The sequence below is a fragment of the Vulpes vulpes genome, chromosome 16 (genome assembly GCF_048418805.1).
Source record: "Vulpes vulpes isolate BD-2025 chromosome 16, VulVul3, whole genome shotgun sequence".
In the NCBI taxonomy this organism is placed as follows: Eukaryota; Metazoa; Chordata; class Mammalia; order Carnivora; family Canidae; genus Vulpes; species Vulpes vulpes.
Genome location: NC_132795.1, coordinates 65,448,437 through 65,466,211, shown reverse-complemented (window position 1 = coordinate 65,466,211; position 17,775 = coordinate 65,448,437). Strand labels below are relative to the sequence as shown.

General features: G+C 39.6%; 1 protein-coding gene across 8 annotated transcripts in view; it reads right to left on the bottom strand.

The window, feature by feature from the left end:
• ST6GAL2 (ST6 beta-galactoside alpha-2,6-sialyltransferase 2) overlaps window positions 1-17,775 on the bottom strand; it is a 76,596-nt gene that overhangs the window by 5,740 nt on the left and 53,081 nt on the right. For 5 of the 8 annotated variants that reach the window (XM_072742506.1, XM_072742505.1, XM_072742507.1 and 2 more), the window contains one exon: window positions 16,393-16,567. In XM_072742506.1, coding sequence (XP_072598607.1) covers window positions 16,393-16,567 — 175 coding nt within the window. Of the gene's footprint in view, window positions 1-8,912; window positions 9,056-9,077; window positions 11,206-13,478; window positions 14,066-16,392; window positions 16,568-17,775 lie in introns of those variants that run through there. The other 3 variants (XM_072742509.1, XM_072742510.1, XM_072742511.1) reach the window with 3 other exon arrangements.

Sequence of the window (17,775 nt, the reverse complement as noted above, 5' to 3'; positions counted from 1 at the left end):
ATCTAGTTCTTGATTTAGAAGGGCTAATGGGTTTTCTTTTCCCAGCACCACCACTATCTTTGTTAACATCCTTTAAACTTTAAAAAAACATATATGCTCATCCCTTTCACAAAAGAGCTATCTTTCTTATAAAAAACATAGTCACAACAATTAGTTCCTGTTAAATGGCAGTATCTGTCTGCAAAGGACAATCGTATTTCTAATTAATCAATCATGAAAATTCTCACAACCAGAGAAAGTCATGCATAAGGGCCACTGGGACAGAAGAGAGAAGGGGCCTCAATTTGCCCGGAGTCCAGAGGAGCTTCCTGGCAGACAACGGGAAGAACAGAAGCAGAAGAAGGGGTGCTGGTCCACAGGTGACAATGGCATTCTGTATAGAAACCTTTAAAGGTGTCACTCAGGAGCCATGGCACAGTATTACGGCTGAGAATAAAACACACTCCTAACAGAGAGAAGGAGGTATTTCAGTTCAAATTCTAAGAAGCAAAAATGTCCTCCACAGCTCTGTCAAAACAAGTTACTGGTCTGTTCCTTTCTTTTTCCTCCCACAACCCATTTCTTCCTCCTTATCAGCTGACCTACTGCCAGGTTGCGGCCCCTTCCCTGGGATGCCTGAAGGGGATGGTGATTCAGGGGGAGCCAAGGACCAGCATCTCCCTTCCAAAGTCACCAAGGTGAGTGGGTATCATCACCTGAACATGTAGCACAGGCGATAAAGAAGTCTTTCTCTTCTGATGAGCATTGACTGCTCTGGAAATACTTTTTCCCTCCTCCTGATAAAATCATCTATTGATTGACATGGTGAATGAGAAAGCCATGTGCCCGGGGAGCATCAAATTCCCCCTTTGATCCTGGTTACTTTATACTTGCAGCAAACAAGAGCCCCTCTGATGTGTAGGTTTTTTCTCGATGAGGGCCACAAGGCCTGTGTCTATGGAGCTGAGGATGGCTCCAGTGTTTTCTAATCAGGTACAAGTTCTTGTACCACATCACGGAGCTAGCTGCTCTCCCTCTCCTGGGCATGGCGCATGGCTATGCCAGCTGTGCAGAAAGGAACCACATCAAAGGATCCTAGCCATCATTCACACACCTAGACGCCTTCCATTAATACAATTAATACAACAACTTTCCTGCAGATGGCAGTGCAGAGGCTTCAAGGGTGTCTTGCACAAAGGCATCTCAAAACCTAGCAATGGAACTATACCTAGAAACCAGAGGTCTCTTTTAGCTGGAGTGTGTTGTGAGCCAATGACACAACCTCCCCCATGAGGGCTGAAGTCAAATGGGTACAAGTTATCACCTTTGCAACTAAGGTCCTTGGGGTGGCTGGCTTTCAAAAGTTAATCTCTTACTTGAGAAATGTATTATTGGAGAGCCATGTTATTGGCTCTCTTCCTAAAGCAGTTCTCAAACTCTGGCATGAAAAAGAATGACCGGGCAGCTTGCTAAATGTCCATTCTTGGGACTTGTACCCAGTTCCAGAGATTTGGGTTCCACTGGTTTATGTTGGGGTCCAGGAAACTGCATTTTTTTTTTTTAAGATTTTATTTATTTACTCATGAGAGAACCCAGAGAAAGAGTCAGAGACACAGGCAGAGGGAGAAACAGGCCCCATGCAGGGAGCCTGATGTGGGACTCGATCCCGGGTCTCCAGGATCACACCCTGGGCTGAAGGCGGCGCTAAACCACTGAGCCACCAGGGCTGCCCGGAAACTGCATTTTTAACAAACATTCCTAAGCTATTTGTGGGGAAGGGCCATGGAAAAAAGAAAAAGTTCAATGTATCACAGACCATTACTTCCATAAAATATAACCCAATGATTTGCTAGAAAAATGAACACATATTTGGATGCCATGCTATGTTAAGTTACTACACAAGTCTGTAAATAGTTTCAATTTCTATAATGATCTGCTTGTAGAACAATGACTAATGTTTCCGGACCAATGCTGGTTCACTTCCCATGCTTTGAGGACCATTCTTTGGGAACCATGATGGTATTAACACACATATTCTTTGAAAAAGTAGACTGTAAGGAATTCCTCTGCTGCCTCCTAAGTAGCCTGACATTCCAGGTTAGATTAAATCTAGAGCGGAAATGCAATCCACACCTAAGTGAGAAGATCTGTAGGTAGTCTCTCTAGTCTTTACTATTGTCTTGGTCCCAAAAAGCATGGACAAAGGGCACCTGGATGGCTCAGTTGGTTAAGCATTCAACTCTTAATTTGGGCTCAGGTCATGATCTCAGGACGGTGAGATCGAACCTCACATCGGACTCCATATACTGAATCTTTCTCCCTCTCCATCTGTCCCTCTCTCCCTTTCTTCTTGCACTCTCTCTCTAAAAAGAGAAGAAAAAGAAGAAGAAGAAGGAGAAGAAGAAGAGAAAAAAAGCATCTACTAAGATGTTTGAATCTGACTTTTTTTTTCTAGAAAGTTTCCCAGATAAAATTTTCACTCTTACATTTTAAATAATGCATTTACTATATACACAATACAGATTTTGTCAGGAGACTAGGCAAGAAGTTAGAGTTTCACTGTGAGTAAATAGGTATATTTTAGCATTCTCATATATAAATACCTTGTATTTTACAATAACTTGTAGAGCTTCAGAAATGCAGAAACTTGATGTTGAGTTCATAAGAGTCCAAAAGGGAAGCCAAAAGAAATTAAGAGTGTGGGTTGTTGCCTTGAGTTATCTGCACAATCCCTCCTGATATTTCCCTATATGATACAGACTTATAACAGCTGTTTTCCATCCCATCTGTACTCATGTGAACTTGTGGCTTCTGTAACCATGGGCCTAGAGCATCCTAAAATTTACATAATAGCAGAATCTGCTCTAAGTGTTTAAGTGGCAGCCAGCTGTCGTGCTGATATCATAATTGGTAGGGCAATACCTTCAAAGGGAAGGGAAAAAATTAATTTACCATTTGTTGGGTACATGTAAAAGGTGGACAAGATTTATGGTACCAAAGCTGGAGAATACTCTTCTCATTTTGAACTTTTTTTAGACAGCATGGTCAATTCATTTGGCATATGCACACTCTGCTTTTCAATTTATTAAAGTCGTTATTACACCTGGTTTTGAGTTTTGAATCAGACTCTGTCATATAATAAATGCTGAAAATCACTATTACTAAATGTGGTCAAATCTACACATCAGTTACCCTTAGAGTTAACAGTACTTAGCCACACACAAAATCCTAAAGACAAAATTTCTTCTTGTTTTGCAAAAAGAAACTAGGTAAACATCAATATTTGGAGTTATATAATGACCCTGGCACAGTTCACAGAGTGTTTGTTAGGGAATGGGGGTGTGGGTGTAGACACTGCAGGGAGGCAGGGTAGGGATGGGGCTGGCAAAGATCAAAGCCTTCATGTTCTGCTGGAGGCCTCTTCAATTAAATTCAACATTTATTAAACTGGACACAGTGCTAATCATTGGGGATTAAGAGAAAGTCTAAGAAAAGGAAGAAAGTAAATTAAAGAACTAACCTTTAAATTTAAAAACAGGTAGTGAGCCCATAACCTACAATTTTGTGGATCACTTGAAGAAAGTGTTTTACATAACGCACCAAGAAAAAAATGTTTGAGTACTACCACCAGCATTTCTTCGGTAAATGTTGTGATGCTGAGCCTATTATCCACAAATGATGTAAATACCAACAACACATGGTTCCCAGATGTCCTGTGAATTACCACCAATTAGAGTACCATGTTAAGAGTACCCAACTCATCCCCAGGTTTGCTGATTCACTAGGAGGACCTACAGGACCCATTATTTAGTGATACTCAGCTATAATTTATTAAAGCAAAAGGATACAAGGCAAAATCAGCAAAAGTCCAGAGGAAACTAAGGCCAAGTTTCTACTCCCAATTGAGTCACACAGGATTTGCTTGATACCCCTAGCGACACATGTAAAATGCTGCCAATCAGGGAAGCTTTGGAGAGACTCAGTACTCAAGTTTTTACTGGGAACTGGTCATGTAGGCAGTCTCTGCCTGGCACATACCAAAATTCCAGGCTTCCAGAATGAAAGCAGGTGTTGAGCATAAACCATACTACTTACATAAACAGTCTAGGCATGGTGAACTACTCTTATCAGTTATAGGGTTGGAAACATTCCCAAATCAAAGATCCCAGATGCCAGCCAAGGGCCAACTTTGTAAGCATGCCTTCCTAAAGATCAGCAGTCAGGCCTGCCAGGTTAAATCTTTTCTGCAAAGATACCATATATGGATAAATTCAAAGTATCATGTTACTTCATAATTAATTCTCCATGCCAGACCAATATGGGGAATTCACATCTGGTTATGCTAAAAATGTTTTTATTCCTTTTTTCATTTCCTCTCTTAGGACTGCTCAGGATTACCTAAAATAAAAAAAAAATACAAATAATTTAATTCTATTCGGTAAAGAATTTCTTTTTTTTTTTTTTTTCGGTAAAGAACTTCTTAAAAGAAAAAAATTACTTAAACTTTTATGTTACGTAATTTTGTTTATGGACTACCACAGAGTAACTGCTTTCATCACTAATAAAATTTTATCGCTTTCACCCAGCATTCAAAGAGGAATTAATACCAATCCTTCTCAAACTCTTCCAAAACACAGAGGAAATGGGAACACTTCCAAATTCATTTTGTGAAGCTAGCATTACCCTGATACTCAAACCAGACAAGGACACCAAAATAAAAGAAATTATAGGCCAATATCCCTGATAAACATAGGTGCAAACATGCTCAACAAAATATCAGCAAACCAAATCCAAGAATATATTAAAAGGATCACATACCACAATCAAGTAGGATTTGTCCTGGGACGTAAGGATGATTCAGAATTGATAAATCAATTGATGTGATAGACCACTTTAACAAAATTAAGGATAGGGCAGCCCGGGTGGCTCAGCAGTTTAGCGCCATCCAGGGCGTGATCCTAGAGACCTGGAATCGAGTCCCACATCAGGCTCCCAGCATGGAGCCTGCTTTTCCCTCTGCCTGTGCTCGCCTCTCTCTGTGTGTCTCTCATGATTAAATAAATAAAATCTTGGGGATCCCTGGGTGGCACAGCAGTTTGGCGCCTGCCTTTGGCCCAGGGCGCGATCCTGGAGACCCGGGATCGAGTCCCACGTCAGGCTCCCGGTGCATGGAGCCTGCTTCTCCCTCTGCCTATGTCTCTGCCTCTCTCTCTCTTTCTCTCTCTCTCTGTGTGACTATCATAAATAAATAAAAAAATTAAAAAAATAAATAAAATCTTAAAAAAATTAAGGATAAAAATTACAGTAGATGTAGAAAAGCATGACTAACTTCAACATCCATTTATGATAAAAGTTCTCAACAAAATAGGCATAGAGGGAATGTACCTCAACATAATAAATGTAGCCCACAGCTACATTATATCCAATGATGAAAAGCTAAAAGTTTTCCCTGCGAGATCAGGAACAAGACAAGAGGGTCCACTTTTGCCACTTTTATCCAACATAGTATTGAAGTCCTTGCCAGAATAATTAGGCAAGAAAAAGAAATAAAAGTCATTCAGATTGGAAAGGAAGAAGTAAAACTGTCACTATTTGCAGATGACATGATATTACTTATATACAAAACTATAAAGACTAGACCAAAAACTGTTAGAATTAAAAAATGAATTAACTAAAGCTGTGGAATACAAAATCAATACATAAAAATCTCTACACTAATAACAAACTATCAGAAAGAAAAATTAAGATAACAATCCTATTTACAACTGCATTATAAACGATACCTAAAAATAAATTTAATTAAGGATGTGAAAGAACAAAATTTCTGCACACTGAAAACTGTAAGATACTGATGAAAGAAGCTGAAGAAGACACAAATAAATGGAAAGATATTCCATGCTCCTGGGCTGGAAGAATTAATATTTTAAAAATGTCACAGTACCCAAAGCAACCTACAGATTCAATGCAGTCCCTATCAAAGTCCCTATGGCATTTCCCCCACAGAAATAGAACAAACAATCCAATTAAAAAATTCGCAGAAGACTGAATAGACATTTGTCTAAAGAAAACATACAGATGACCAAGAGGTAAATGAAAAGATGGTCAACATCACTCACCATCAGGTAAATGCAACTCAAAACTATAATGAGATAGCACCTCACACCTGTTAGGATGGCTACCATCAAAGAGATAAGAAATAAAAGTGTTGGCAAGGGTGTGGAGAAAAAGAAACCCTTGTGCAGTGCCAATGGTATTGTAAATTGGTGCAGCCACTATGGAAAACAGTATGGCTATTCCTCAAAAAAATTAAAAATAGAATTACCTTATGATCCAGCAATTCTACTTTTCAGTATTTACCCAAAGAAAATGAAACCACCTGGAAAGATATCTGTATCCCTATGTTCACTGCAGCATTATTTACAATAGCCAAGATATGAAAACAGCCTAAGTGTCCTTGAAGTCACTGCTAAGTGAATTAAGGTAGATCTAGAAGGTCTTACTCTAAGTGAAATAAGTTAGACAGAGAAAGACAAACGCCATGTGATCTCATTTATATGTGGAATTAAAAAAAAAGAAAGAAAACCAAGAAACAAAAAACATAGATACAGAGAACAGATTAGTGGCTGCCAAAGTGGGGGTCGTGGGAAAAACAGGTGAAGGGGGTCAAAAGGTACAAACTTCCAGTTATACAGTAAATATGTCACGGGATATAACATGCAGCATTGAGACTATAGTTAAAAATGCTGAATTACATATTGGAAAGTTGCTAAGAGAATAGATCTTAAAAGTTCTCAATCACAGGAAAGAAAATTCTGCAAACCAAGTGTGGTCACAGATGTTAACCAAACTTACTGTGCTGATCCTTTTGCAATATATGTAAATATCAAATCATCATGCTATATGGCTGAAACTAATGTAATGTTGCACATCAGTTAAACCTCAATAAAAAATATTCTTGCTTTTCACATGAAGCCAGACTTTCAGATAGGCAGATCAGTTTTTAGACATTTTTTAGTGTATTTTTGTAACCCAATCAAATGGGCATGTGGCTAGCTTTTAATTTAAAGACTTTAAATCTTTAAATATGATTCAATTAACATTCAGTTTCTTTGGCCAGTTTTTACAAGTGAGTCCATACTAGGGATTCATTGAAAGAAAAAGAAAAAGTGCACATTTTTCCAGACAATTATGACTCAAGAAGCATTCATTTGCCAAATTGCATATCTTTAATTATTATATAATGCAATGTAATTATCAAACCAATTAAAAAGCATTTCAACCAGTCTTAATAAAATGTCATATTATATGACTCAACATACTAGAAGTATATACACTTATTTACTCTAAAATCAGGATAAAAAGCTAGCTGCAAACCATGTGCAGAGTATCACAAATTCTGAATGAATGAGGTTTCCCCTATAAAACTATACTTTGCATACCTAGCTTTGTATTTAATGTGTTTTCAGACCTAGTATAGTGTAATCATTTATAGTCTTGATTTTAATTGTGATTAAAATTATCTTGCTGTCACCTGGCAAAATATTTAAAGTAACATCCAAAACATTCAGATTGATAGAATTTTCTCTTTAATGAATATATTCTTTCAATACAAAGCACAAGAAGCTGTGGATATAAACAACATAATGCAAGTGACAGACAAAATACTGGCTTACATCAATCACTTCCAGTTAACATGTGAACATAAGTCATAGGAAAGGTAAATTAGGAATTTCTGAGAATGACCAACACAACATACAAAACACATTTCTGAAGGAGTGGTCAGAGTGAAACAAAACCCAAGTGTCTGGAATATGCCAGTCTAATGGAAATCTAGCAGCTCTGTCAGGTTTCTCCTAAATTCATCATGAAATAGGAAATTATGAGAACCATTCGCAGGATTATTTAAAAGCAAAAGCAACTCTTCAAAGGACAATTCCAGAAAATATTTGTAATTAAAAAGTGGTTTGGAGATTTGAACTTGATGTAATATAATAATAACTTAAGAAGCATCTACCTTATTAGATAAAATCATATAATGCAAGGACAATACTCAATGGCCAATTTTTCACTGATTAATATTGTATTATTTGATGATAACACACATTCAGGATTCATTATTCACAAGGAAATGCAAAAAGCTGTTCCTAATCAATGTAACTGTGACACACTTTACACAATCCTAAAGATGAATGTTAAATGGCTTATTATTTTGCGTTAAACATCTGAGTTTGGGTGATATACTGGGAAATTAGAACCCCCAAAAGAAATACAAAATGGATGAGAAAGTTATGACTTGCCTTTAAGTCTATTATTTTTGTGCATATTCAAATAGCCTGAAATTATAGTGCCTGCATTTATGAATTCCAGAAATATTAATTATAATATAATCAGTAGTGTCTGCCTTTTAAAAAGTGGCAGGATGTGTTGGTGGTTTCTACAATAAAAATATTGTCAATTGGTCAACTGTAGATTTAAGTAGAGAATCTCCTCTCTGTGCTGCTGGTTGGGACCTGTACTCCCAGGCCTCCCTGCCTGCTGGTCCTTGGGCAGTGAGTGAGCCAGGGATGGTGAAGCTGGTGCCTCCTGGCTTGGCTGGATGCCCCACTGCCTGTAGGTGACAAACCAATCCAGCCATGCTCTATGATCCTAGGTGAGTTCACTGACCTTCTATAAAAATACATCTTTATGAGAACAAAATGGAAGCTGTGGGATTCCAAGTAAATTGTTCCTTATCTTCAGCCAGGCTAAGGTACAGTCAAAATGACCTCAAAGTACCAAATAACAAGATAAATCTCTAGTATCCAACTAGGGAGGAAAGAAAGAAATGCTACTCATCTGTGCATGAATAGCTCCCCAGTGGGCTGAGGCTGAGGAACCTAATAAGATGACAAAGTTGTTCCAGGGAAACAGTCCTAATGGATCATCAAAATTACCTTGATCCATGTGACTTCCTTTTAATTTACAAAATCCATGTGCATCCACCAGGTGTAAGAATCCCTTTGCTGCTTCTCTAGAGAAGAGCACGGTACACGCAGCACATTTCCAGGGTATCTACTAGTGTTCCTCTTTCTGTGAACTGTAAGGGCAAATATGGCTCTGATTAGAAATTCAAAGAAAAAGCAGTGTGTCAACACTTAACCAACAGGCATCAAAATGCCATACATACCCTTTGCTCAGCACTAATATTCCTGGGAATTTATTTTAAGCAAATGGTTTAAAGGAAAGAAAAGTCTATGTGCTCACATACAGAATAAACTATAGTATTGTTCATACATAGATATAGTGAAGACTCATCAATATAATTGTTTGATGTGCTTATATGGCCTCTGTAATATCAAAGAGAACAAGTCTATTTTGTTGATTATGTAGCTTAATGAAAGAACAGCGTTTTTATATTCATGAATATGGTTGTATTTGACCAAGCATAAAGTTTTAGATGAGGAACATTACAGTAATAGTGAACAGTAAACGTCAGCTATTGTGCTAAGCACATGGTAATACAAACACAAAGGCACTACTAGTATCTTCATTTTCTAGTTGAAAGAACTGAGGTTCGGAGGTTTAGAGTAATTTGTTCAAGATCACATATTTAGTTGACTGGTAGAACCAAGGTTTGATTTTGGTCTCCGTAGAGCCCAGGGTCTTAACCACAGCACACACATATAGTGATATGGGAAGAGGTGGGCATCCTTCTACATGTGAGACCAGTTGAATCAGAGGTGAGAGTCTATAAGGTGACATAAATCACAATTCCCCATTCGTCTGTTCATCTCATTCATTCAGCAAACATTTATTGTGCACCTGTTGTGCAGTGCCACACGCTGAGGGAAGCTCATTCATTACAACAATGGTCTTATTTTTAAAGATTTATTTACTTATTTGAGAGAGAGAGAGAGCACAGGTGGAGGGAGGGGCAGAGGGAGAGGGGCAGTGAGAATCTCAAGCAGACTACCTGTTGAGTATGGAGCCCGATGGGGGGCTTGATCCCACACCCTGAGATCATGACCTGAGCTAAAATCAAGAGTCAGACTCAACCAACGCAGGTGCCCTTCTTTACAACAATGTTAAAAAAACAGAACTCAATATGTGGTCGAGATTTGGAAGAATATAGACTAAAATACAATCAGATGGCAATTCTGGGGGTGGTGGTGAGATTATTTGGTGCTTTAAAAAGAGGTTTAAATATTTAGTTATAATGTTATTTTCCCCTTTGCATAAGGCCTACAAAGGAGACTTCAAAAATGTTACAAAGAAAAATCATATAAAGCAAGACAGTCTCTTCTTTAAGGTTTGGTGAAAACTTTGGACCAATATCTATGTTGGGATAAATAATCCCTAAATCTTCTTAAACTTCCATATGTTAATAATGATATTTCTTACAAAGTTAGTCAAGTTTTCACTAATTTTCCCATAATGACTTTGTTAACAAAAGTCAGAATATATTTATACAGTTATTTTAAGATATTTTGAAAGATAATTATCACTAATTGATGTCAAACTTTGAGTCAGTTTTTATGTTTAATTGCAGTGAATATTCATCATTTTAACAGTGATTCTTCAAAATATTTTGTTTGGTAGAGTAGTTTGATAGTAATACAGACTTGACGTTATAAAAAAAGAAGAAAACATAGTTTAAAAATATTCAGTTAGAAATATGAGAGTACTAGCTTGAGTATACATCATAGATATTAAATCTTCAATAAGTATCTTATTAATATTAAATAAAGCTTGTAATGAAAGTATAGTTTAATTCACTTGATGTTAAAACGTATTTACATTGTGTCAATATTAGAAAAATTGTTCATTATGTTCTCTAGTTTTATTATAAAAAAGCATACTAAATTAATAGCTTTGGTAAGTCCTTTACATATGTGAATTAGACACTTCTGCGGGCTCCTAGGTGGTTGAGTGCCTCTTGTTTCAGCTCAAGTCATGATCTCAGGGTCCTGAGATTGAGCCCCACATCTGGCTCTGCACTCAGCAGATTTCTCTCTCCCCCTCTCCCTCTCCCTCCTTCCACCTGCACACACACACACGCACACACTCTCTCTCAAATAAATAAATCTTTAAAAAAACAAATAAAAAAGAAACTTCTGGAATGTTTTTTCAGTAATAAAATGAGTTTCAGTGAAGAAGCTCTCAGAGTTTGTTTTCTTCAATGCTGGGTCAACATGTTCCTCAGATCCCAACTTACTGTTCTTTCTTTATAATCAGAGAAGGCAACTCCTGTTATTTGTAGATAAAACAAGAAGAATTTATTTAGGTGCAGATCAAATCTTTGTGCTCAGATCTGATCTTACTAGGACGTCTTGCCCATAAGAAAGAACCCAGGAAAAAGTACAATGCATACTCGGGTATTGTGATCAAAGACAAAGAAAGCTGATGCAGAAATATTCTGAAGCCTACTCTAGGGAACATTCAGAATGGTGCAGTGGACAGAAGTTGCTTCTAGACTCTTCTCTACTTCAACACAGTAGTCTCTCCTCATCCTGCAGGTTCAGTTACCCAGAGCCACCTCTGGGTAAGCAGACAATTTTCCTGGCATATCATCAGAGGATCAATAGTGTCTAATCCCAAATCCCAGTGCCCACATCATTCCTGGCATATCATCAGAGGATCAATAGTGTCTAACCCCAAATCCCAGTGCCCACATCATTCCCCTCACTTCATCTCATCATGTAGGTATTTTATCATCCTCCACCATCACATGAAGAAAGGCGCATACAGTGCAGTAAGAGTTTGATAGAGACACTGTATTCACAAAACCTTCTTGTGCTACATTGTTATAATTGTTCTTTTATTATCAGTTATTGTTATTCACCTCTTACTGTGCCTAATTTATGAATTAAACTTTTTCATCAGTATGTATGTGCAGGAAAAAACACAGTTGGAATAGGGTTTGGTACTATCTGAGGTTTTAGGCATCTGCTGAGGGTCTTGGAATGTATCCTCTACAGATGAGGGGGAGACTGTATTTATGACTTCTCTCTTCCCCACAGAAAACATTCATACCCACCAGAGCTCCAATCTACCAGGCAAGCCCTCATGATTTGTATGCCATGAAGGAGATGGCTGGGAAGGGCTGGGGTTCCTAATGAAGGTCCAAAGAGGATGTCATGCTTCTAGAATAAGAGATGTTGGCTGAACTATCTGCTTGAATATTACTGAGGATGGTTTCCTGCGACCAATGAGAGTTGTGACCTTGCTTATTGGTGCCCAAACTTACACCCAAACCATCAGTATATCTAAAGAATCTGGGTCCCAAGATGATAGAATCAACCAACCAAACCAACAAAAATCCACTTTTAAGAACATTTATAGCCAGCTACCATGTTTGACATTTTGCAAACTTTCAGAACATGAAAGGAGTCCATCAGGAATGATGAGTAAATTTTTTAGCTATGTCTTCAAAGAAACAAAAGGAATAATGTAATTGGTAGCATCCAGTGTTCTCCTACTTAGCCAAATGCTTATTACCTTGATGGTACCACGTCTATCAAGACAGGATCTGCAGACTAGATATGTAAAGTTCCCTCTATCTTTAAGATTCTAAAATGCCAGAATGGTAGTTCTCAACACACAGAACAAGGACCAGCAGTATCAATATCACTTAAGAACCCGTTAGAAATGCAAATCCTTGCCCCCTCCACTTCCTCAGAAACTCTAGGGTGGGTGTTGTTGTCTGTGTTTTTGAAGGTGTGGTAGCCAGCCTCCAGCATGGCCCCCAAATATCCCTACCTGTTGTTCACATATTTGGGTAGTTCCAACCCACAACAAGGGTACTGAATGATATAATAAACAGAATTTAGCCACAGTGATAGTTCATGACACTATACTAAGTACTGTGGCCTTCTCCTTGCTCTCTCACCTGGATTGCTTGTTGGAGGGAAGCCGGCTGCCATGTTGTAAGGACTTCCAAGTAGACCTAGAGAGGTCCATGTGATGAGGAACTGAGGCCTCTGGCAAACAGCCATCTTGTAATTGAGCCATTCAGAAAACAGATTGGCTAACCTGTGTCCAGACAGCTGCAGTGCAACCTCTATAAAGATACCACGTGAGCCATCCAGCCAATCTGTTTCCACAACACTGACTACAGACACTGCACAAGATAAATGCTTATTCCTTCCAGTAGCTATGTTCTGGGGGCAATTTGCTTCATGGCATTAGCTAACTAATACACAAGCCCTCTGAATGATTCTGATACATACTAAACCACTGAGCTAAAACCTTCATTCATTCTCCAAATAATTATTCCTTCCATTCTCCAAATAATTATTCCCATTCTTAGCTTAGCACAGAACAGGCTAAGAGCTAGGCTAAGAGTGGGAACAGAATAGACAAAACATGCTTCCTAGCCCTCAATGCAGCCCGTTCTTTTCCTTCTTTTCAGTTTGTGATTATATTTTATTTAGAGAACACACACCTATGTAATGTCAGTCACCCACTGTACTGTGAGTTCCTGATGAGCGGGACCTTTGCCTGGTTTCCCTCCCACGACCCCTGGGCCCCACCCTGTGCCTTGCACATAGGAGGTGCATAATCAATATCCACTTTTCTCTTCCATCTTTCCCACCTTCCTCCTATATGATGAATTGAGGCCCCAGGAACAGGCTTCTGAATAGCAACCAATAACCTTACATTTAAGGAGTTCAAGGTGTGTTCCTCTGGGAATCTGCCATCGACTGTAAATTTCCATACAAAGAAATGTCTTGTGTGTTCAAAACAGTCGACTTTTACTGTCCCTCTATTTTACACGTGCAGATTCAGAAGTACATATAAAGAAAATGTATGCAGTGGGTTTCGAAATATAAGCAATTAAATGTGACACTATTTTCTCGTATAGATGAACATCATTAAAGCGCAGAGACTCACCTTGCTTTACCTGCAGGTGGAGCCCTATGCTAATAAGGAAAGCAGAATATCAGGATACTGTTCTTAGAGCAATTTATCTTCTCTGATAGAGGAAGTCCAAGAAACAAGAAATCCCCCACACCTGGGTGGAACCCCCCAGAGAGCACTCAGAAATGTCCTGATCTTGCTGACCAGCTCTACAAGGGGTTCTTTTGTTCAGTGAGGAGATTAGTGTCTGGAAATGATAAGGTGGTGAGATAAGAAGTCAACAGTTTTTTTCAACGTGACCTTGGAACACGAAGGAGTATTTGGAGAATGTTCTTATTTATTTATGTTTTAATGTAGGCTCCCCAGCTTGCATGGATCCCAGTGCACGGGTTTGAATTCACAACCCGGAGACTGGGATCTGAGCTGAGATCAAGAATCAAATGCTTAACCGACTGAGCCACTCAGGCACTCCTGGAGAACGTTTTTTTGATAAGAGAAAATAACTCGCTGATTTTTAAAAACTCTTATGGCAGATACTTTTGAGATGTGAGCAACATCATTTTACCAATATTTAGGAACATCAGAGAAGTTATAAAACGGACTCTGGCTGCCTATTTCTGAGCAAGATCAAAGAGGAGGGAGTCACACTGCAACATCCTCGGGGGATTCAGAGAGCGAGGGGTGTTCCGCTGGGCCCAGCTCCTGCGGCTGCAGCTCCTGCCCATCCTTCAGGGGGGCTCACCCTTACGGCCGGCTGGGGATGGGAGCAGCAAATACATTTATTGATGGCAGGCCACAGTCTTCTGTGACATCGGTGTCATTTCCCCTTTTTCATGTAAAAGAAGTCCCAAAGGCAAGCATCAGCCTCTGAAAATTCCCAATTCTCAGTAAATAGCTATGAAAGGAAGCTAGGCATATGTGGCAGGATTCCTTCCAACAAAAGCACCAGGGAAAATATTTCTCTCTGGCTACGAGGATCTAACCTGAGTCTTCTAAACGCCACATCGCGGTAAGTATACCTGACAGCCTCCAGCTGGACTCTAAAACCTCTGCTCTAAGCAAACAGTAGTCCCATGAATTCATGAGAAGGCAACAATATGAAAGAGATTTTATTAAACTTCTGCCACACTGTATTATGCTGTCTAAGTGTTATTCTATCCCACTTAACCTTTGCTGACAAACTAGATTACATTTTCTCTCCTAAATCAACGGGATCCCATGAAATTGCATGAAAGATAAAGAACCTAGGATCATAAGACTGATTTGGAAATAGAGTGTCAGAGGCATGAGTTTAACAGGGGAGTTAGCTATGCTTAAGGAAAATCATCTGCAGAGTCAGACTGTAAATCCTGTCTTGAATTCTATGTAAAATATTTCTCATTATTGCAATACCGGAGAATCACTCCAAAATCCACAAGCCCCAACTCAGATACTTGTGTGTTCTGTATCCATAACCAAACCACTACTATCTCCATAAATCTCTCCTTTAATCACAGGGACCCACTGTGCAGCCTGAATTAAGACGCAAGGTTGTAAATTCATTGAAATTAGAGTAGAGAATGTCACAGTTTTTTCTGGACAAAATTAATATCCTTTGTTCTATTACAGCTTTCATATTGTCAAGGGGATCGAAGATATTCGATCAGGTAATATTAACTTACCCTACTCGGGTAAAGAGATAATAGGGATGATTAGCTGAAAATAGGTAAGAACAATGGGGCAACACCATAAATTTTGAGGATCAAAGCCTGGCTGCAAAAAATATACATAATAAGCCAAGGGTGATGATCCTATTAGACAAAAAAACCCACTATTTTTTAGATTAGAGCTAGTGCATTCCGGTAGCAAGAGCTGTGTAAGGTCCTCTAGGACCTGTGTTTGATTAGTCTCATCAAAGCCTGCACCTGCTATTTTGCAACACATGACACTACTGTATGGTCTTGATCTGGCATCACATAAACAATTGTGAATGGGTGAGTGGGAGTGGATCATAGACAACCCAGGTGGGATCAATGTGTCCTCCCCTTGAACCCCTGGGGCCTCGACTGCTCTAACCCACAGAATATAGTGCAAGTGACACTGTGTAGGTCTCTAGGCCTCAGCCTTAAGAAATTTGCCAGGAGCCCTGAGCATCCATTTAAGAAGCCTAACTACCCTAAGACCACCATGCAAGAGACTACGTGCAGGCACAGAATCAACAGTCCTGGCTGAGCCCACCCTCCCAGCCACCCCCACCAAGGGGGCCAACCATGGCAGTGAGGCCATCCTGTGAAGCAAGTGAATACCACCAAGTGCTGCCCATCGATGCCTGTGGAACAGAAGAATCACCCAGCCAAGCCCGTCCTGATGCACAAAATCATGACAGAAAATAAAGCAGTGTTTGCTTTATACCTTGAAATGTTGGAGGTTGTTTGTTATGCAGCAATAGACAATTGAAGAGTATTTCTACAATCTTCAGCCAATCTAGGCTTCTTCTGAAACCACCTTTTAATTGCTCCGATTAAATAACATAACTATACATTTACTAAAAACTAAGCTTAACCCCTCCTGTCACCCGTTTTCATATACACCTACCAATGAAGCCAGAAGATGGTGGGTTGGGCTGAATCTTCTCCTTGGTGTTCTCCTGGATAATGTCCCAGAGCTGCCATATAAATTTAGGATGAAGAATGTAAAATGGTTGATTTGGGTTTCTCTGACGGTGCTGAACATATGGAGTGAACAGGTTGTAATCTGGCTTCTTGTACCACTAAGGAAAAAAAAATCAACAAAATCAAGTACAGAGAACCACACTGCGAGAAGGGAACCGCAGCACCCGGGTGGGGGTGGAAGCTTTTTCCAGGCTGAGGGAACAGGAGGGGAGGGGAGGCGGTGACTGTCACTTCTGCAGGCATTGCCTCACTGGATGAGGGAAACGGAACAGAGAGGTATAGGGTTCCAGCCCTTTGGCACCAATGCTCTGTTTTTCATGAAATATGGGAGACAAGGCCAAACTTCTCTGTAAACAGACAGGCAACACTTCAAGCCTTGTGGGCCACATGGTCTTCTGCAACCAGGCAATTCGTCCACTGTACGGAGAAGGCCACGGATGATACATCACTAATGGGCATGGCTGCATTCCAATAAAACTTCATTTACAAAACAGGGCCACATCTGGGCCTGCTTGCTCAACCCGGGGCTCAAGCATTGCATTTCAAAAACATATTTTCCCTATCAAATGTATACCAAATGACAGCATACCAGTTATTGCCCAAGTCTGGGGCTGGGAAGACTGACAGGTGGGGCACAAGGAACTGTCTGGAGTGATGAAAATATTCCATTTCTTAACTGGGGTAGTGGATACATGACTATATAATTGTGTTAATACTCATTAAAATGTATACTTCTATTGATTATACATATGTTATTGTATGAAAAGATGCACAATAAGGTTGATTTTCTTTTAAATGTCTTTAGAAAGTCTCCAGTGCCACCATGAGATGGAATTGCGAGGTATGTGGGGGAGAGACTTTGCTCATAAGGCTCCGAGGGCCCCATTCTCCCTTCAAACAGATACCTTAGGGAGATAGGAGGTATTTATTAAGATTCCAAGTAATATTCCCTATTTGAATGGGTTCTGTGGCTTTAACAGTTTTAAGAAGGACAAGGCCCAATCATCTCCAGTAAATTTTGCCCCCAAGCCAAGAGGCAGCAGGAAGGAAGCGAGAGGAGTATGGGCTTCAGTTTCTTCACCCCCTCCTCATCCAGAGCACCACCGCTCAGAAATCCAGCCCTGTCGCCTGGATTTTGGCCCATGTCCATTGGGTTGGACAGCTCGGTGCCCTGGGCTTGGATGCTTCCACAGGAGGAAGAAACAAAGTCCAAAAGCCAGAGTTCTCAATCTGTTCACAAACAGCAAGAAATCCATCAGAATTTAAACCAGAGAACTTCAGACTGGAAAGAAAGCTCAAGAGTTCC